General features: G+C 37.3%; 1 protein-coding gene across 4 annotated transcripts in view; it reads left to right on the top strand.

Annotated features, from left to right (window-relative positions):
* FRAS1 (Fraser extracellular matrix complex subunit 1) overlaps positions 1–22683 on the top strand; it is a 404163-nt gene that overhangs the window by 7376 nt on the left and 374104 nt on the right. For all 4 annotated transcript variants that reach the window (XM_016154420.2, XM_016154419.2, XM_036227812.1 and 1 more), the window contains exon 2: positions 2924–2955. In XM_016154420.2, coding sequence (XP_016009906.2) covers positions 2924–2955 — 32 coding nt within the window. The remainder of the gene's footprint in view (positions 1–2923; positions 2956–22683) is intronic.

Raw genomic sequence — 22683 nt, 5'->3', positions numbered from 1 at the left:
GCTGCGCTGTCTCCCAACCTTAGTAGAGTGGCTTTATGTAGTAGGTGTCCTGTGGGGTACAGTGGCACCATCTTCCTGGCGACCTGAGCCAGGTGCTCCAGGTGTGTTCCTTATATGGCATGTATGTGCCTTCCTGTTGTAGTTGAGCCTTTGTTGCTGTTTGCACTTCACTGGGAGGGATTGACCCTTGGGCTGATTGGTTGTGAAGACTGGCTGGTGAGGCATTTATCCTATGAAGCAGGATTCACTTTAGCAGGACTCTGGTGCCTGCCCAGTCTGCCCTTCGGGTATGTTCGTCTTAGATGCAGCCCTGGATGGTGCTCTGGCTCTGGCTGAAGTTGGCCACTGGGCATACTAACCCAAGGGTCTCCCGGGAGGCTCCCCACCACAAGACATATTCAACTGCAGTCTGTGTCCTGCCTGGTGCCACCTGACATGAGCCACCAAGCAATCCACAGATGACCGCCACCCATACTGGGCTTAGAGGTGCTTTGAGAGGCCAAGCTAGGAATCAAGGCTGGGTGACTCTAGTGCCTGATTCGAAGTTCTTCAGCAAGAGGTATGGAGTACACTGAGGCCAGGTGCTGCTTGTTTGGGTTTTGTGAACCTTTGAGAGATTTTAGGAAAGTCTGCAGCATGAGCCAAGATAGGCTATTTATATGGGAAAAAAATTACAGGAGGAGTCTTGGGTGGGGCTACTAATTGGGTGAGGCGGGTGTTAAGGAATCACCAGGATAGGCGCCCAGTATTAGCCAGGTTGATGAAGCTCAGATATGGCAGCTGCCTGTATCCACGCACTAGTAGTGGGGAAGGCTCAACAAAGGAATAGTGGACTCTGCCAGTACTTCTGTCCAGGAGAAAGCCACCCCTCCAGTCCTTGTCCTGAAGCCACACAACTCCCTGGTGCTTTTTGAGCTGCTTCTCCAGTGCTGGATCTCAGAGTGAGTGAGTCCATCACCGAGTAAGTCTATACATACATGGGCCCTTTAAGAACACTGTCTGTGACTCCTGCAGCCTCTGTCTCACTCAACCACAACCTCCACTGGTTTTCACAGCTAGAGGTTGTGAGGGACTTTTCTTCCTAGAAAAGTGGAATCCTGGGCTGGGAAGCTCAGTGTTTGCCCAGAACCCCTCACTCCTCTTGAGGGACTTCTGCAGTTCTCAGCCACCATACATGGTTATGGGAGAGGCTTGTTTTGTGTCTCCACCCTTCCTACCAGTCTTGAGGTGGCTTCTTATTTATGTCTCCAGTTGTAGGACTTCTGTTTAGCCAAACTTCAGGTGACTTCCACTGATGGCTGTTTTGTAGTTGTAATTTTGATGTGGTCATGAGAGGAGGCAAGTACAGCATCTACCTATTATCCTGTCTTGACTGGAAGGTCAGGAACAGGACCTCTTAAAGAAAAATAAGTCAGAATTTCTTCCCAAGGTTTTTTTCTCAAGTTATTCTTATGTGAATGTCAAGGGCACAAAAGCCTTTTAATATATTTGCCCACAGAGATCTTTGATTCAAACCCAAGTGTAAGTAGCTATTTCATTTTCGTAGAAGATTGTTCTTAATTCCATCATTGGTGGATAAGTTAGACCAGTCCTTTCCTGAGAAGTTTATATTATTGAGACTTCATGAATGATCTGTTAGAAGCCAAGCACCATAGAAAATGTGTCTTTTCCTTTTTGGATGCCAAGTATGGCACATTGTCAAGATGCACTTCTGCTATTTCAATCTGTTTTGCAACCTCAGTTTTTGAGAGAGTAGCTGTTAGTACACTATCCACATTTACAGGTTAAATCAACACCTGTTGTACTATACAAAAATTGGTTGAGAATGTGTGTATGTTATTTTTTAAAATTAGCATTGCAATTTCATATTTTTAGACATAAAACTTATAAAAAATTTAGTTTATGATATATGAGTTTTTCAGAGTATATAGGCTGTCCCATTCAATTCAGCCTTATTTTTCATTTAGAAACAAATCATCTGTTGTTTTTTATTTGGTACTTAATGAGTAAAAAATATAAAGATGTATCAGCTTATAGTCAGCTCATTAGAACAAAAATGAATACAAAGAGGATGAAGAGTCTTGTAGGTCAGAGAAGCTTGATAGAATTATTTTTAAATAACTCCAGTCTACATCATTCTCCTATAAAAGGTTTCGACATCCCTAAGGAGGAACGTATTGTGTTAAAGGCATGAAATAGATACTCAAGTGGATGCGATTATGTGAATATTTGGGGAAAACAGTAGGAGTGGTCCTTGTCCTAAGAGAGTACATACAGATATTGGGGTAGATGCAATAGTTCCACATCCTTAGCAAGGCTGCCAAAAGGAAGCACACAAGAATGAATTCACAAATGGATGATGTAGGCACAAAGTACTATAAGCTCAAAAGAGAAAGAGAATAATTCTGTAAGCTGGAAAGCTTCATGAAAGAGATGGGATGTTCATTGAACTTGACTAGACCAAGTACATCTCCGGCAGGAAATGAAAATGAATAAAGGCATTGAAATATGAAAGTATTATCACGGGATCTTAATTTGACTTCTGGAATTGGACTGGAGAATTTGTGTAGGCAACGAGTGGCAGAGAAGCCTGGATAAATAAATTGGGACTGGATTATGGAGGCTTTGCTGATTTACTACAAGTGAAAGTAGACACTGTATTTAAAACATGACATTATGAAACATTTATTTTAAAATTCAGATAAGTTCTAATGATGCTCTACCTCATGTGTGTTCAAGAAATGTTGTTTTGGTGTATGGGTTACTCCTCCAGCGACAGACTGCTCCAGCCTTTAAGATTTTGGAAATAGCCCAGTTTTCTGATTGTGAAACCTGTAGATGAAGTTTTTGCCTACTTCTACCTGTACAGTACCTGTTGGTTTATTATGTATCCCTTTAATTCTTGTTTTGTTTTTCCCCACAGGTGCTTGTGTCTATCAGGGGTCCCTGCTGGCGGTAGGTCATTCTTAATATTTTTTGGTTATTTCTTTTGAATGTAAAGTGCTTGATTGAAGCTACTGAGTGAGTGAGGTGACCCTATCATTGCAAAATATGTTTATTTTCCTTCACAGTTTGAGGATAATCCCTCATCCTGGCAAAGTCATGCTCAATTACTTAATACCTTTCTCAGAGTGAATTAGTTCCATTATGATACTCAGGTATTGGAAGACGAGTTCAAATACCCAACCCACAATTTGCATTCCATGGCTGTCCTTTGTGTTCTTTCAATCAGAGAGAAAATTAGATCCCATTCTCTTGTCAGGTACAAACTAGGACACAATTTGTTTATCTTCCTATTGCATTTGCTTCTTTCTTTGATCCACTCCAAGCAAAAGTATGATGATTAAATTAAGTACAATATAGAGGATTCCTGACTATTGTTTGAATTATATATTTAAGATTTGATAAACAACAAACAATTAACATTTTTATTTCTGAAGCTCTGCCATTAGAGTAGAATTGATTTCGAATTCAAAGTCAGGATGACTTGGAAAAGCTGAGGCAAGTCTCATGCATTTCTTTTCATTAATAATGCACTATGGTGCATAACAGTGTGTTAAAGCCTTATTGAAAAAACTATCTATGCTCCATCAACTCTAATAAATGGTGTGATAAGTCATTCTTCACCACTTTTTTATTCTGGTTTAATAAATGCTATAATAAAAACAGAACCGAGATGGTTGGAAAGGGTTTGCTCATTTACATCACAACCTGGTATTGACATGTGTGATATTAATAAGTCATCTTGGATTATCCTTGTGATGTTGAAATAGATGAGAAATTTCTGAAATATCCAGGAGTCTAGATAATTGTAGATGTAATATACTTGAATCTGAACTTTATGTAATATAGTTACTGCACTAGAGATTATTTCTTCTTCCTTATATTTTTCTGTTAAAGAATCAGGAAAAAAACATTTTTCCTCTCTTTCTCATTCCATGCACTTAAAAGCCTACTTTTTCTTCTGTTTATTCTTTAATACATTTTAGGATTCATTTTAAAATCAATGTGCTATAAAGTACATCATTAGTTTTGGGGAACTATAGTAACTATTATAGACAAGTCGGTTATCCATGTTAATACAAAGAGAATTGCTTATTGTATAGAGTGCTTCATAATTTTTCAGTATATTTTTATAGCTATTGAGCCATGTGATACTTACAATAGACCAATGAAATAGGCAGGCCACATATTATTTTATACCCTTACCTTTTTTAGCGAAGAACTATGGATGAGAGAGAGATTAAGAGATTTGCAGAAGGTAATTGACCATTAAGCAGTGGACCAGAACAAAACAAGCTGTCTTCTTTCTGTCGTTCCACCCGCATCGGAATAGAAATGGCTAAACTCCTTTCTTATATTTGATGTCGTTTTGTCTTATTATACACTTGAATTTGAAAGCATCAAGTACTTGGAGAGGTCAATTTGATCAAGTTTATGGAGAGCTGTGAAGTCCATTTGCATTTGACAGGCGACCTTGCTGTCCTCCTTTCCATGCACTGGCTGATCCCAAGGCGCATGGCTGCCCAGAGTAGTAGGTTGTGCTGTAGTGCATCAGCACACTCCTGACGCTTCCTGTGGCTTCTTTGTTTACCGAGATTCTGCTACCTTTATTTCTAAACCTTCTCAAGCCTGATTTAATTATTATTGTAGTTAATCAATTCAATCAGAAGGGCAAAACACATATTACAATAATAAAGATTGTTATTAAACAAACATTTATTGAGTGACAACTGTGCATCTGCTATCCTAGGCTAGGAGTGCATCAATGAACAGACAAAACCCTTGCCCTCATGAAGCTCAAAGTCTAATGAGTAGAATATATGGTATATTAGATAAATGCTATGGAGAGAAACAATAAAGGGGTGGGGAGGTAGAAAAGGCTGAATGGGGCAAGGATGGCTCCTTGAAATAGAGTGCTATGGAAGCCCTCGCTGAGAAGGTGACGTTTGCACCAAGACATGATTATAAGAGCTAGCTCCTCGGATATCCAGGGGAAGAGAATCCAGGGAGGGGAAGCAGCAGGTATGAAGTCTGAAGTGGGCTCTTGCTTGGCTATTTGAAGAAACGTGTGGAAGTCAGAGTGGCTGGAGTGCATGATCGATGGGGAGAGTGGCAGGAGATGAGGTCGGAGAGGTGGGCAGGGGACAGAGCACATGGGGCCTTATATGGACTTTAGTTTGTCTTTGGTAAGATGAGTGAGCGCTATTGGAGAAGCTAGAGCAGAATGACAAAACCTGACTTACAGTTTAATTAAACTGCCGAAATGTGAATGTGAAAGAAATAGCATCCTTGTTTCTAGGGAAACTGTCGAATATTTTAAAAAGACTCTATAGAGGTGAGTCACTAAAAATTTGCTATCAAATTAAGTGTGAAAGAAACGACTATAAAAGATTGGGGGAAAATACAAAAATACAGAAAAATTCTGCGTTCAGATTTATTTGCAACCACTTTATGTTTTCTTTCCATTTTAAGGAACTTAACACTAGAAATGGAGATGATGTTTGTGGAGCTAGTTAATTGTCTGAATAACTCATTGCTGCTGTCTCTCCACATGACCTGGTCTTGAAGAAAGCCTTGTACCTACATCAATGAAATAGAATAAATGCACATTTATGTATTTTGAATTAAAATAAAGAGTTTAGGAACATTTATATACTATTCTAGAATTCTCTGATTAAACAACTCTTTGGGTGAGAGGATTTCTACTGTAAGAGGCTTCAGAGTTGGGAGCTGGCTCTGAGGATGGTGGTATAGTGTCCCTGTTCCAAACTCTGTAAGTTCTACGCACATGCATTTTAGAACTAAGAGTGATTTAGGGATTGTGTAGTCCAAACTCTCCATTTTTATAGGTGAGGAAACTGGGGCAGGGATGTGAAGTTCTTGAGCTTCATTCATTTCTTAGGTGAGTAATCAGAAGTGGAGAGCAGTTCTGGTTGAAAATGGCAAAGCATCAGCTTTACCCAGAAGAATTCTGTAAAACATATAAAGTAAATGAGAACACAGATGTAAGCACTGGCTGCTAGTTGCTGACTCTCAACCTGTCTTGTGAGGATTTCTCCCACTGATATCTTTTCAGTCTCATCAGTTGTTGCCTAGGCAGCTGCCAGAAGTAGTAGAACATTTGTGGTTCCTGCAGTTTGACAGACCTTGTTTCAACTCTTCCTCCTCTACTACAAACCAGCTCTGTGACCTAGCACAAGTTATATAACCTTGCCAAATCTATCACCTCTTTTGTGAAATGAGGATAGATAAAGCTTCTCCTGGAAGGTTTTTATAGATTAAGAAGGTAATGTGGGGAAGATACCAAGATGCAGTGCTTGGCATATGCTTTTCCACCCTAATAAATTTCTCTTTACCAACCAAGGGGAAGAAGAGGAGGAAGGGACAATTATTAAACACCTACTATGTTTTTCATACTGTCATCAGTCTCAAGAAATAGGTTTTATCTTTACTTTACAGATAAGGAAACGGAGGCTCACAAAGTCTAAATCACATGTTCAAAATTACACAACTGGTCAGTGCTAGAGGAAGAGACTGTTTCAAAGTCTAAGGCCATTCCACTGAGCAAGCTGTTTCTCACAGTCAAGTCAGCCTGGTTGTTGTCTCTGAACATACTAGCTTATTTCACCCTCTGTCCTATGTGTCCACACCTCCCTGCTGCACCTGCCATGCAGTTGTCGCTGCCAATCTCCGTCCTGACCTGCAAAAGCCAGCTGTCCCTGGCTAACCCCTTCCCATTTAACCGAAGCTCTCCCACACTAGCGTGCACTAAATTCACCACACAATGCAGGGAACATTTAGGAGGTCCTTATAGCTTAAAAATATATGATACATACACATCCCCAACAGTGCATTGTGTTTCCCAACTTTTGAAAGCTCTGCGGACATGTGACATTCTGGGGTGATTTGGTTCTAAGCCACATGTAGCCATCTTTCACTTATGTACTGACTTCAGCTTTCTCTCTTCTTTCTTTAATGTTGTCTTGCCTACCTATTTTTTTCTTTCCATTCCTCAGGTCAGAAACTACCAGAAGAGACTCAAAATACCCAGGAAAGTCCTATACCTTGAGAAACACTGATAATTCTCTTTTGGGGTATGCTTCTTACTCCACAATACCCCTGAACTCCTGGGCTCTCAGGACTTTCTCTAAAGTCACCCCTTGTGGAAGAGAGTGTGACTGTGTTAAATCAGAAATCCATCAGAAGAAAACTGCCTAGTTAATATATTTAACTTTGACTGGGGCATTGAGTGAGAGGAGGAAAATACATTTTGAATTTCAATGTTTTCACCTATCTTCTATTTTTTTCAACTCCATGAGTAAAAAAAATTAACTTTCTTTTGGTATTACCACGGGGCAAACAATTTTCCTTTATTAGGTTCTTCCCGGGAGTGGATGGACTCAACCTCAGTTTTTACAACTTTAAAATGGAGATGAACTGTTTATTTCACAAAGTTGTGAAGGTCAAAAGAGATCAATACGAAGCACTTAGCCCAGTGCTAAGTGACCTACAATGCTCAATAAAGGTTAACTGCTGTTATTGTTTCTAAAAGTAGTTATGATTGGAAAATTTGGGAAAAACACTCTTCTTCACTAGATCAAGTGTTAAGTGTTGTGATTTTCCTACTTGGAATACTTTTGCTCACAAATGCTGACAAAGCTACTAACTTTTAGTACACTTGAAAGAAAGAAAAAAATTTAAAGAATAATTAAAAATCTGGAGTGTTTACTTATATAAGGTATAACACAGTGGAAATATCCAGGCTTTGGAGTTTGAATCTCAGTAATGCTACATACTTGCTTGTGTGGCTTCAGATATGATATTTTATGCAGCAGAGTTTTAATTTACTTCTATATAATGGGGATTATGTGCCTTGTATGGTTGATATGAGGATTAACTGAGAGCATGCTTGTGAAAGAATGCAGAACTGTGCTTGGCAAGGAACTGGTGCTCATACTCTCTAGGTGGCAACACTATGCCAGAGTGGAAATGACTGAGCGATAAAGCCTGGGGTGTCTTGGTTTGGGTCCTGGCTCTGTAATTATGAGCTGTGTAGCATCGAGTAAGGCGCTTGAATGAAATGAGGTCTCAGTTTCTAAATCTGTAAATGAGAAAGTTAGATTAGATCTCTCCAAGATTCCTTAGCGCAGTGCCATCCAGTGGAACTTTCTCTGCAGATGGAAATGTTTCATAGCTGCTGTCCAGTATGGTAGCCTTGACCCACGTGTGGTTATTGAGTACCTGAAATGTGTCTAGTGGCACTGAAGGACTGAATTTTAAATTTTGCTTAAGTTAATTGTTAAAATTTAAGTTTAAATAGCCACGTGTAGCTTATGGCCACCATATTGGACTGTGCAACTTTAGAGCTTTAAAATTCTTACATACTTGAGTACTTAAACTTGAATTAGAGTCTCATGGATGATTCTCACCCCAGGTAAAGCCTTTCTGTAATGTTATTTACAGTTGTGAGGAAAGTCATAAGAAATTTGTTAGAGTACCTGAGTTTGCTCTTTGATTATTAGTCTAAAGAATTTGAACAGTCAACTCTGTTATAACGCTACTCTCCCCATATTGCTCGCTGTGTTTTCTTGAATAAAAGAAAAGGGGTGGAGTTATATATAAGTCCTCACCAGCAATCGATCTTACATAGTCCCTTAAAATATTTTATCCAGCTTTATTGAGGTATAATTAACAAATAAAATTTGTGTATATTTAAAATGTACAATTTGATTATTTGATATACATATATTTTGAAATAATCACCACAATCAAGCTAATAAACATATCTATCACCTTACTTAGTTACCATTTTCTACTTCTCTCCCTCTTTTTTCCTTCCTTCCTTCCTTCCTTCCTTCCTTCCTTCCTTCCTTCCTTCCTTCCTTCCTTCCTTCCTTCCTTCCTTTCTTTCTTTCTTTCTTTCTTCTCTCTCTCTCTCTCTCTCTCTCTCTCTCTCTCTCTCTCTCTCTCTCTCTCTCTCTCTCTCTTTCTTTCCCTCCCCTCCCCTCTCCTCCCCTCTCCTCCTCTCCTCTCCTCTCCTCTTCTCCCTCCTTTCTTCCTCATTTTTTTCGGGGGTAGTGAGAACGCTTAAGATCTACCCTCTTAGCAAATTTCAAGTATACAATACAGTATTATTAACTGTAGTCACAACGTTATACGTTAGATCTTCAGAACTTGTTCATCTTGCATAAGTAAAACTTCGTATTCTTGATAAATTCCTTTTACCCTCTCCCCAGCCCTTGGAAACCACCATTCTATTCTCTGCTCTATGGGTATAACTATTTTAGATTTTACATAAAAGTAAGATCATGCAGTATTTGTCTTCCTGCATCTGGCATATTTCACTTAGTTTAATGTCCTCTAGGTCCATCCATGTTATTGCAAATGGCAGGATTTTCTTCTTTTTAAAGGTTGAATAATATTCCATTATATGTTTACATATTTATATATATTTACATAATATTTTCTTTTATCCATCCATCTGTTGATTTGATGGATATTTAGATTGTTCCCATATCTTGGCTATTGTGAATAATGCTAAAATAAACTTGGGAGTGCCTCTCTTCAAGATTTTGATTTCATTTCCTTAAACTATATACCCAGAAGTGGGATTACTAGATCATATGGTAGTTCCACTTTAAATTTTTTGAGGAACATTCATAGTGTTTTCTATAATAGCTGTACCAATTTTCATTCTTATCGGCAGTGTACAAGGATTCCCTTTTCTCCACATTCTCACCAACACTTGTTATCTTTTTTCCTTTTTGCTAGTAGACATCTTAACAGGTATGAGGTGATATTTCATTGTGGTTTTGATTTACATCCATTAAAATTTTGACAAAATATTTTGATGTTTTGTTGAAGTCTGATATATTTGTGGGAGTGTTATCCACTGTAGCTTATGTTGTGGCAGAAAACAGTTGAGAACCTCTGGTTTAATCTGCAGGCCTTGTTTATTAGGCTTAGGAGGAATAAGGAAGAAAATTAGAGCACTTCCATGTATTGTCCTTTTAAAAAATTGGTGTGCTGTAGCATTACTTTCTTTTTCAAAACTAACACAAAAGAGATAGCACATAGAAATGAAGACGTCTCTGACTCACATTTGGGCTGGTATTCACTATCACGCTCAAGAAATTTTATGAAGAGAAGTGAAGAAAATTTGGAAGCTTTCTCTATTGTGTGCTTAAAGCCCCCCTAAACACTTTGTGAATCTCAGTCAGTCACTACTGTTAAACACTCCAAACTTCTCAGCAGTGGGGGACTACTTGGCATCCTGTGGATATACTCAGAAGGGAAGCAATAAAATCAGCCATTTCTTAATTTCCCTTAAGAGTACTATTGGGTATTGTAGGATATTGCTGTTTTTCATTATAGCTTAACAAGAATTCATCATTTTTTTAATGCCTATGGTCCCTCTTCATTTATTTTTAAATACTGAATAATATGTTTTTAAGTGGGGAGCTACCCTTTATTAAAATGTACTTATTCTGGGGTAAAAACTTAATTGTTTTTTTGCAGAAAGCCAGTAGCAAATCATCACTGTGATAGGTGCTGGAATAAATTTTGGGACTAGAGGTATTCGAGTAGAGACTGGACAGGCGATATCAGAAATAAGATAGTGATAGCTTGGTCTAGGTGACTTCCAAAGGTCCTTCTAATTTGGGTTCTTGTGTGGATCGAAAGTTAGAACTGCGTGTTTCTGCCTCAGGAAGCCCTTACAGAAGGTGAGGAAATCTCATGACTCAAGTGTACAACGAAAGGTTCTTTCCTTGGATTTATTCAAAGGCAGCAATTTTGTACCCTTGAGAACTGAGTGGTGAGATTTGGGCTTTAGGCGCCTGAGATGATTCTTTTTAACTTGCTGGGTTTTACAAATTGTCCATCATAATCAAATGTGCTAGCTTCCTTTTTGGGAATTTATACCTTCTTAGAATGCTTGTGTGAGAAGAATAATGCAAGAGATTTTGTGCTTTTATTGATGAATAATCCATTATGTACTTTCATTCTTATTCATATTCTTGTGGTAGGAACAGATGTTTAAGTTAACAAACACATATCTTATACTTTGTTTTGAATTTAGAAGATGCAACTGAGCTTGGTAGCCATATTAATTTTTTCAAACTGTTGTATGTGTGGTCATATATCTCAATTTTTTTGGTCAAACTATACATTCTTCACATTTTTATTTTAAGTTTGTGTCAGTTGTGCTCCAAATTGCCTTACAACCTAGTACCTCATTTTGTTTTTTCTCTCCATCTATTTCAAATAGCAAAATATATACATATACATGTTTATTTTATACAAAATATATTTATACATGCATATATATATATATATATATATATACATATCTCCTAGAATAGAACTGTCACTCATTTATGACAATTTTGGTATAGTCTTGTCTTAGTTTACTTACTTTTTAAAGCCCTCTGCTTACTAAGGGAACAGATAATATATAAAAATCTAATGACGATATTGAGTTAAGCTTATGTTTTCTTGAAATTTGAATGACAACTGTCTAAAGAAAAGTTGGTTTTGAAAATTTCATATGCATGACATTTTGCTTCTGTGATGGGGGGAGACAGTTAAATATGAAATTAGTGTAAACTAGTTTTTTAAAAAATTCGAGGAGATTTTTGTAAAATAAAGGCATTGCCTCTGGTATCTTAGTGAAGTTCTTTTTAACAATGATTTCTAAAGCTGCCAGAATTTATACACTAAATGAAAGGAAGGAGAAAAGGAAAAAGCTGTCATAGTAAGAAACAGTTTATCGTTAGTATCCAGGAGGCCCTTGAGTTTGGACCATGACCTGTGAGTTCTTTCCTGACAGCTCCCAAGATTGGTTATTTATTAAATTTATGTCATTCCTTTCCTCCAAAGGGAAATTGAATGGGTGGGGAGGGACTAGGAAGAGGAGGGTGTCTACACTGGAGAGCAGATTTCATAGTTCCTCATACCATACATTCTTGAAATAGTTTTGTAATAGTGAGCAGGAGAGAATTATCAACAGAAATGGATATTTATTCTTTGGAGCTGAGTGTCCCTTACTGTACTGAGTGTCCCTATTATCCAGAGGGAACTTGGTCTAATAATTGAGAGGACAGGAATAGAAGGAACCCTAACCTCAAATTAGTGACTAAGAAGAAACCTTTCTTTCTCTCTCATATTTGCCACAGGCATATGATAGTAGTAGAGAGCCAACTGGATTCTAGATATTTATTGATTAACTTCCATGTGCTAGAAGACATGAGTTATATCTCCAGGTCATTTAGTAGCAGACTGTAGGTTGCCTACCCAACAGCCCCTTTTCTCCTTTTCTTGCCTGACAAAGTCCTATTTTTTTTCGGTCCTCACTGCTTCCCACATCATTTGTGTAATTAATCTAATTAAGATGTTTATATTCCCTTGTCAGTATTGGTCTAGGACTGAGATTATAAGACCTAGTTGTGACCAATGAGATATTCATGGACATCTGCTAAATTTGTGTGTGCTTGAAAGGACACCTATAAATAGCATCTCAGTCCCCCTAAGTTCTGAACTAGTTAAGAAATAAAACAAAGACTAAATTAAATATAGAAGCAAAAAATCACTTTTTATTTTTTAATCAGTGAAACTAAGTTGGAGAATATGACTTTAATCTTCTCCATGAAAGGGGCTTACTGATTTTGAGCCCTCCAACTCAGGCAGACATAGGCATTCACAGACAGAGCTTTATTGAGGCAGCTTTTTCACATAGAATTGTTGCTCAGGGAAGAATTACTATTTGGAGAAGCAGAAAAAAAAACTTATGCTCTTGGTCGATAGGGTTGCTCCCTAGAAGAAGGAAGAAGACAAAACCGAGTTAAGAATGTCCAGTTACTCTTTTAAATTTACCGGTTAGATAAATCATCCCACCTTCTAGGGATGAGAAAGGGCTGGCTAATAAGTTTATACCCGTTCACAAGAAGGAAACCTCAGGAAAAAGAAAAAATCTCCATTAATGGCAAATTTTAAAGTTTAATCTTTGAACATTGGCATGTGAAGATGTGATCCCTGGAGCTGTTGCAGCCATTTTGTAACCATTAGAGTAGCTAGCCAACACACAGAAGTGGATGGAGGAGAAAGGTGGAAAGAGTTTGGTTCCTCAAGGAGTCTGGTTGTTGATCTGACAACCAGCAAAGAAACTCATATGTCGTTCCCTAGGAATGATATATGAGCTAAGAAATTTCCTCATTGTTTAAACCAATATAAATAGGATTTTATGTTACTATAGCCAAAAGCATTTTAACTAAATCCTAAAATCAGCTAATGAACTCAGTTTAAAGCACTTTGTGTAAGTGTCAGTATAGGAGTATAGCAATATGGCTAAGGGCTCAAGCTGTAGATTCAGACTTCCTGAGTTTGAGTCTGAGCTCTTTACTATTGTTTGGCCTTGGGTGAGTTACCTACCTCATCTTTATTTTTTTAAATTTTATTTATTTATTTTTTTTCCTCTCTATCACATTCTTATTCATGTCTAATTTTTAAAATTTAATTTAGTGGGGTGATATGACATTAGTTAATAAAATTAAAATTCTATAGGTTTTGAATGTACAATTCTATAATACATCATCCGTATGTTGCATTGTGAGTTCAACACCCAAAGTTAAATTTCTTTCCATCACCATATATTTGTATAGAAATAAGTGCTTTTCTGGGAGGGCGGGAGGGGTGAGGGAGGGAGGGAGTGCGGGAGGGGGAGGCAGGGGAGGGAGGGCGGGAGGGGCGGACGGAAGGTCAGGCACGGATCCGAAGGGCAGGAGGAGGAAGGAAGTCAGGACTCCTCGTCATTGCCTTCCTTCCTTCCTTCCTTCCTTCCTTCCTTTCTTTCTTTCTTTCTTTCTTTCTTTCTTTCTTTCTTTCTTTCTTCTTTCTTGTTAATCCCATTTTATTTCTATTTTATTATTATAAAAAAGTATTTATTTATTTTTTAATTGAAGAAATGATTTTAATTTTTTTCCCTGCCTACCTCCCCCCCCCCCTTTCCCCTATGCTCTGGTTAAAATGGAGAAAATAGTTGTGCTTATATTATAGCGCTGTTGCAAAAATAAATGAGATGATACATGAAAGTACCTGGGCTATAGTAAGTAGCGAGTCCGTGCTAGTTTTTGAGAATACTAATATTCACGGAGAAAACTATTTTTGATCTCTGTCTTGAACTATGGGTCGGTTTAGTATTGGAAAGGATGAGGGAAAGGCTTTTATGATGGAGGACCAGTATGAGCAAACGCGTCAGTGACAAAGGGTAGTTCAGTTTGATTGAAGTGTGAGAAGTGACGAGATGAAGCACTGAGAAGGGAATTTTAAACTCCTGACCACACAGGGTCTGCCTGGAATAAAGCATTTTAATTACATTTGGTGGGCAGTGGGGACCCTTTGAAATGAAAATTATTTGTTCTTGATTTCTAGTTCTGTCACTATAAACTGATTAGTATATTGTTGGAAGTGAAATATCATGGTACCTTCCTCTGCCATGTTCCTTTCTCTTCTTATTTTCACCAGGGTCCAGGGTCCAGATGTAGTTCCTCTGCTAATCTTTGGAGAGGGTGTTGGTGGCTCCATGTAACTGATCATCATTGATGGAAGAAAAAGATTAGTTTTCAGGCATATTCCTACAGTGAGTCAGCACCATTAAGTTTATTACATTCAGCAAAAACGGGTTCATCCGGCATTGTGTCAGCTGAAACTCCCAATTAATAGGCATTAATCCACTCCTTTAATATTGAGGTTGTGATGATGCCCCTGGAGGTGGTGGTATAATCTTTTCCATTCCTCTTTAATCTAGTTGGCGTTTCTCATTTCTCCTTCATAATTTGTAAAGATTAAATTGTGTCCTGGGTAGTATTAGGATAAAGTATATTTTATTGTGTTAGAAATATTTTTTCCCCATGGAAACCTGATTATTTTATATATACTAGCCAAGATTTTGAAGATCATAGTTTTTCTCCCATGCAAAACAACAGAACTTACTTTTTGTTTGCTTGTAGCATTTTATCAGAATTGTTAAGTCCTACATTTCAATGTTTTTTTAAAAATTTTTAAAAATTATTTTTTAAAATTTATTTTTCATTTACAGTTGACGTATAATGTATCAGTTTCAGGTGTACAACATAGTGATTAGACATTTATATAACTTCATAAAACGATCCCCCTGATAAGTCTAGTACACATCTGATACTATACATAGTTATTACAATATTATTGGCTATATTTTCTGTACCGTACTTTGCAATCCTATGACTATTAAAAAATGTATACTAAGTTGTTTTTTTTTTACTTTCATCAAAATCATTTAATATTACAAACTGGCAAAAGACATTTAAAAACCGAACAATTTTAAATGTAATTTCTAGTTAAATTTATTTTATTTTGTTTTGTGTGATTAGAGATTAGAAAAAAACAACCTATTTAAAACCTAATTTTATCAGAAATTTTTAAAAAGTGTGTTTTTTTAAAGAAAGATCAAGTGTGGTAGAATACTTTAGGGAATAGTAGGACTTCTTGAAAAACATGCACCCCTACAAAAGATCCTTAAGAGAAGAAAGAAAGATTTTATGAGAATAAGATAACTCAAGTGCATATGAAAAGGAGAGAAACAAATGTTAAATGGCTGCTTTGGTTACCACCTTAGTAAAATGAATTAAATTGTTGAAGAAAAAAGTCTTTTTATATTTCTAACTATTTCACTGATGACTGAAGGAAAAACCTCAATAATAACTGTCAGGAGATAAATATAAAACTTAAAAGGAACACTGTGAGCATCAAGGCATGCGTATCCCTGAATACTATGAGCATGGAGGCGTATGTATTCCTGTGAGGTGTTTTGTGCAAATTTATTAAGGTCAGTGGTACTTACTTAGTAAGGGAGATTGTATCTTTAAAACTAAGAATTCAATTTTTTATGTACTATAAATAAATTATTGAGTTAAGAAGAAAAAATTTAAAAGGATAAGCAATAGTGTTTTTTGAAAACCAAATCATAAAACCCAAAACATTATCCCAACTTTTTTATTATTACTTTTATTTTTCAATTACAGTCGACATTCAATATTATTTTATATTAGTTTCAGGTGAACAGCATAGTGGCTAGACATTTATATGATTTACAAACCGATTCTCTGATTAGTCTAGCACCCGTTTGGCATTATACAGTTATTACCATATTATTGACTGTATTCTCTATGCTGTATTTTACATCTCTGTGACTATTTTATAATAACCAATCTGTACTTTTTAATTCTTTCACTTTTTCACCCAGCCCCTCAGCTGCCCTTCCATCTGGCAGCCATCAGTTTGTTCTCTGTATTGATGAGTCTGTTCCTGTTTTGTTTGCTCATTTATTTTGTTCTTTAGATTCCACATGTGAGTGAGATAACATGGCATTTGTCTTTCTCTGTCTTAGTTATTTCACATAGCATAATACCCTCTAAGTCCATCCATGTCGTCACAAATAGTAAGATTTCATTCCTTTTTATGACCAAGTAATATTCCATTGTATATATACCACATTTTCATTATCCAGTTTTCTGTTGGTGGGTACTTAGGTTGCTTCCATATTATTGTAAATAGCACTGCAGTAAACATAGGGGTGCATATATCTTTTTGAATTAGTATTCTGGGTTTTTTTGGTCATCCCAACTTTTGAGAATGATAGCTTTCCTTTTTGGTTTTTCTAAATGAAAATGACCATATTTTATTTGTTATATTAAAAATAATACAAATTTGTTTTTAAAGAAAGGAAACCAGACAAACAAAATATAAAAAGAAGGGGAAAATCTTCATTAATTCTACAAACAAAAATAATTACTACTGAATATTAAACTTATTGTAGAACTTTTTAAATAAATGTGTGTGTTGCACATTTAACAAAAACAAGCATCTCAACATGCATATTGTTTGGTCACTTGTTTTTTTTCATTTAGTACTATATATATGGTGGCTGCCTGTGTCTGCACGCTGGGAGGGGAGAGGGCTCAGCCAAGAAACAATAGATACTGCCGGCACTTCTGTCTGGGAGAAAGCCACCCCTCCAGCCCTTCCTTGAAGCCTGATAACTCAGTGTCTCCCTGGTGATTTGAGCAGCTGTCCTAGAGCTGGAGCTCAGAGTGAGTGAGTCCGGCTTGGAGTAAGTCCACGCGTGGGCCCTTTAAGAGGAACGTGGGCCACAGCCCTCCATTTCACTCAGCAGCAACCTCCGCTGGTTTTCACAGCCAGAGCTTGTGGGGATCTCTCTTCCTGGCCCTGGAACCCTGTGTTGGGGAGCCCAGTGTGGGGTCGCCACCCGTGCTTTTCTGCGCCAAGATAGCCCTTCCCATCCTCAACCACCACACACTGTTGTGGCGCCCACTACTTCGTGTCTCGGCCCCTCCTACCAGCCTCTTCGGATGCGTGTCCCCAGTTGTAGGACTTCTGTTCAGTCAGACCTCAGGTGACTCCCAGTGATGGCTGCTCCGTAGTTCATTGTAATTTTGGTGTGGTCACAAAATGCCATCTAGGCTAGTCTCCAACACTTGATTTTTGAATGATTGATTTTTAAAGGTTGATATAATAGAAGATAGCATTGAAAAATGTGATAAAAATTAAAAAAATATATAACAATATAAAACTAAAAAAAACCCCAGAGGTATACCATTTCAATGAATTCATGTTATAAAAATTACTTAGTACTGATAAAGAATTCATACAAATATTTAAGAACATCACTGGACTTTTAGAATTAAATTGGAGTGGAGAGTTTACATAAGAGAAAATGCAAGTAGCAAAATATATTAAGAAGAACCATTATTACTAGACAGGTTAACATAAAACCAATAATAGGATATCACCCTACATCTATTAGAAAAAAAATTTAAATGATCAAATTTAATTTTGATGAAACTTCTGGGAATTTGCCCTAAAGAGGGAAAATTATACATAAAGTTGTGTTATTTCCAGCATTACTTATAAACAAAGAAGTTATTTTAAGATATATATTAGAGGAGTGGTTAAGTAACTCATCATAGACTATGGTGACATTAAAATAATAGATGTGAACATCTAGCTATATAAACACAATCGGAAGTAATAGTAAGTGAAAGGCAGAGTACTCAATTCAAACCTGTGATTAAAACTGTTTTTTAAAATGTGCTTTTTTGTGTGTGTGATTAGAGTTTGATAAGAGGGAAAGAACCATTTTATGTCAAAAAGAGAGAGAAAGCTTGTAAATAGAGGGTGTGAAACCAGAGGAGAGAGGATAGAAGTTATGAGAATGAAAAGACATGGATGGAGAAAATCAAGAAGGAACAAGATGGATATAGTGAGATCAAACCACAAATGGCAAGCACAACCTAGACAAGGTTCTTTTGTAAAGACAGAAGCAAAGCAGCGGAAGGTATATAAAAATTACATTAGAACTCATTGTGAGTGATGGAAACAGAACTCAATATTTCTATTAAAATAATGTCTTAGTTTATAAGTAATGCAGAAACAAAGCCTGTAATTTCTTGCTCCCTTAACCTGGAAGTCTAAGGGCTTAGCTTCAGATGCAGGCATATCCATGTGTTCACATGACATCTCTCTTGGCTGTTTTACTTTGGGTTGGCATTATTCTCAGGCTGCCTCTTTGTGGTGGCAGTATTGGTTTACACAGTTCAAATAGCTCATATTCACAAAAAGCCCCTTTTTGGGGTGATATGTGTAGTCAAAGTTCTAGGAAATATTCTGATCTGTCTGGCTTGAGTTGAGCATCACACCCCCAGGTCTAATTATACCCTCACTGGGGAAGAAGAAACCGTATGATTTACCTCACTACTGAGTAGAGGAGGGCAATTCTAACAATAAAAGCATGGTGACCAAAAAGACAGGAGCAGATGTTCTCTACAAGGATAAACAGACATTTGGAGGCAGCATGGTTCATTTAATAAGTATTAAGTGAGAGCTACCATCTGCCTGATTGACATAATCAACGAGGCCAGAGAAAGCATCATTGGAACCAGGTATCCTATCTCTCCTGCTTACTCCCATTTTCGTCATCCCTTGACTAACACCCATGTTTACTTGCTTTTATCTGAAGTTGAGAAAGATAGTTGGACCCATTTCATTCTATAATAAACCTTTACTTATTTGAAAATAATATTCAGCAAAAACATGGACATGTTTGATGAATTAGGGTCATGTCGATGTCCTTTTGGTAATTTAGAAGAGGGGTGATGGTGGTGGTGAAGTAAATGGGTGGTAGGTTACATATTAGTACATTTTGAAATGGAATGTTTTATTGTTTGCTTGGAACATTTCTTGGGTACTTAGTTCTTTGTTTCATTTCTGTTCCTTTGATAAATGACTAGTAGAAAGAGAAAACAGTCTAAAAAGGAGACTGAAAATTTATTGACTAAAAAGTGGAGCTCAAAGTGTATGGGGCCAAACATTTTTCCAGTCCTCTGAAGTGAGTCAATCATTTTATGTACAGTTTCCATGGCAAAATCATTGTCCTACCATGAGGACTGAGAGCAGAGTAAGTTAAACTATGGCTCTTCAGGTGTTTGAGAATGTTAGACTATTATCTAAAAAGTTATCACTTCCAGCCTTTTTGGAGTTGCAGTGTTCCCCTCCCCCCCCTTGTCTGCTTCTCCCCCACCAACTCCTAAAAGTGTAGAAGAAAGATAGTTTTGTGATACTGGAAGTAAGTTAAGAAGTTTGATCAGTTCCTCATCCTTAATTTAATGCCCTATAGTAGCTGTAAATTAAGTTTTCCTTTCCTACTATAAGGAAGCTTTCTTTGTGATATTTACCTTACTTGCTCAGACCTTCAAAGACTGCTTTTATCAAAAGGAAATCAAGACTCAGCCCATTTGTCTTTAATAAAAGACATAAGGTTAGTGACTCAGTGTTTAGATGTGGGTTTTTGTATAGTAGAAGAGAGTCTTTATGGCTCAAGGATTATAGATGCCACCGATTCAGAGCACAGAGAAACTGGTGCGTTTAGGCAGTGTGGGCAAAGAGCATACATAGGGATTGGGCATGAAGGAATAGGGTCTTGATGATATCCTGGATAGAAGGCCCCATGTAATTTTCTGTTGGTGTGAATCCAAAGTGTTAGTGAGTATTTATATAAGAGAATTGTACAAAAACTTTGGGGCTATGCTGGAGCGAAAGAACAATGAAACAGAAATATGAGTTAAAAAGGTCTTCTTGAAAAGAACTTTAAGGGCCACTGCTATAGCATGGCTTTTAGTAGCCAGAACTATTCTTGGAAAACATAACTGAATGCTTTGTTTCATTTCTCATTGTTGTTGTTTCATCTCATTGTAAAGATTTTGTGTGTGGATGTCAGAAGTAGCTTATATATCCCTCTGTATTAACAGCTCAAAATTTACCCCAAACTGATGATATAAAACATGGAAACAAATTAGGAACCAGAATTGTATTTAATGATTTGTGTGTGTGTGTGTGTGTGTGTGTGTGTGTGTGTGTGTGTGTATGTGTAGCCATGGAAACTATTCTCCTATTGGTTCTGTCTTGAAAACCGTTAAAAAAAGAAAAAGAAAAAGAAAACTGTTGCCTTCTGGATTTCTGAGTGGGCCCAAGTATTAATAGGTGTGATATTATGTACAGCTTATATCATACAAATGGAATGACATCTCTCCCTTGGTAACTCAGCTCTTTGGCAAACTCATCTATTTGGAACAGAGCTAAGAAACAGGAGCTAACAGCAAACGTCCATGAAGAGCCAGAAAGATACCACTACGTGTATGCCCGGAGGGCTGATTGATTTATTCCCCTGGTGCTGCAGAGAGCATTCCTGTCTGTAGTACTACCATGGGTTAGAGGAGGAGACATAACTGCAGTGTTTAGCAGTGTTGCTTAGAGAAGAGGCTGGTACATTCAGGTGTTTAGGAAGAAGAGCAGAATGCATATGTAAGCGTGTTGTTGAGCAAAGATTTTGTCTTGTTTTCTTATCATTATATATATTTTCAATCTTTTTAAAAAATTATTTTCAGGATGTCAATAAAGAAATCAAATCTTTTCTCAGTGAAATAGGTTTTATCTTAATAAGAAACATTCAATTGTTCAGAGTTTGTACATGTGAACAGCTGGTGATATATATGCTTTGGGGAACACTGTGTGAAATATTTCCTGTGCACAGTTCTACTCTTGCCGTGAACACATAGTTTAAATTCTACAAATTCATTGGACAAGCACCTACATGTAAGCATTCTGTGCGATGTGTATTGAGATATGTTCATTTTGGGCTCACATTTTAACACCTGAGAGTCTTTTGTAATTATGGAATGTTTGTTTTCAGTTCATTTCTGATCTTCCATTTGTGTGTAAAGGCTATGCTTTTTTCCCTGTTTTCCTTTTAAATTCTTCATCGTTGCATTGCCTTTTAAATCTACCTTAAGATGCCTTGTTTGATCAGATCTGAAATTGGGAAATGCAGGCACGTAGAGTTGGGATGCACCTCCCTGAAATCTGTCCTCCTTCTATGTGCTGGAAAAGAAACCTTTAAGTAACGCTGAAGGTATGGGGATATTTATTAAACTGGTATTTAGCTATAGTCCCTGATTCGTTTGAGACCTGTGATCCCCATGAGAAAGAGCTTCAACCCTGAAAATAGTTGGAATCCAGACATCCGATGTCATGTCTTAAAGGCTCTGAGTATGGGATGGTGTGGGGGCAAGGACAAGAAAGCTTGGCCATAAAGAGGGACAATAGGTTTCCTGAGAGGAGAATCCCTACAAGTGAGCACAACGTTTGGCATGGTGGAATCTTCCAATAGAACTTTCTACAACAATGAAAATGTTCAAACTGTGCTGGTGGCCACTCACCATGTGTGGCCATTGAGCATTTGAAGTGTGGCTGTTGTAAAAGAGGAGAGCGTGGATTAAAAATCTTATTTTTAAAAATTAAATTTAAGCAACCACATGTGGCTAGTAGTTACCACATTAAACTTTGTGCTATGTGTTGTGCTATAGCAAAACTAATGACCAAAGAAAGCAATGAATCTAGGTATAGTTTGGGACAATGCATAAACTCACTCTACCCAGCCTCTCAGAGCTGTTTTGTACCTGGAAGGAGATGACTGGTGGGTAAAACTGAAAGAATCACATTGCTTGGGATTCAGACCCTCAAAGACACCTAGGAGACAAATTACCAGAAACCTGGTCACTAGCTTTTCTAGCCCTACTGTGGTGGCACCTCACCCACGTACTCATGTCAGCAGGAGATAAATGGACACCCAGAGTAGGAAGTAGACAGCAAGGCACTCCAGGCCTTCACAGCTGCATGGGTGAACAGAAGGTCTACTTAGCTAAGAACACTTCCTTCCTCTTTCCTCTTCCTTCCTTCCTCATAAACCCTGATTATTTTCAGGCATTTTCCTTTCTCATGACCATACCCTTTATAAGAGATAAGCCCCCTCCTCAGCTTAGTGATGAATTTTCTTCAGCCTGTCAGTGCTCTTCTTCTTCTGTTTTTTTCCCCCTTCATTTCCACTCATATCCCCTGAAAATAGTTTTAAAAACCATGTACCTCCTTACACATTTAAAATTTTATATCTAAAATTTTTATCATAGGATGCATGAGTTTCAAAGTAATTTTTTTGCATATGGAAGACATTGACATTTTAGAGGTGTTACAAGTGTATCCTAAAATGTCAATGTATCCAACAGAATCTGAATACTG

Source organism: Rousettus aegyptiacus, unplaced genomic scaffold, assembly GCF_014176215.1.
Source record: "Rousettus aegyptiacus isolate mRouAeg1 unplaced genomic scaffold, mRouAeg1.p scaffold_m13_p_10, whole genome shotgun sequence".
Taxonomy (NCBI): domain Eukaryota; kingdom Metazoa; phylum Chordata; class Mammalia; order Chiroptera; family Pteropodidae; genus Rousettus; species Rousettus aegyptiacus.
This window is presented reverse-complemented; position numbering and strand designations above follow the sequence as displayed.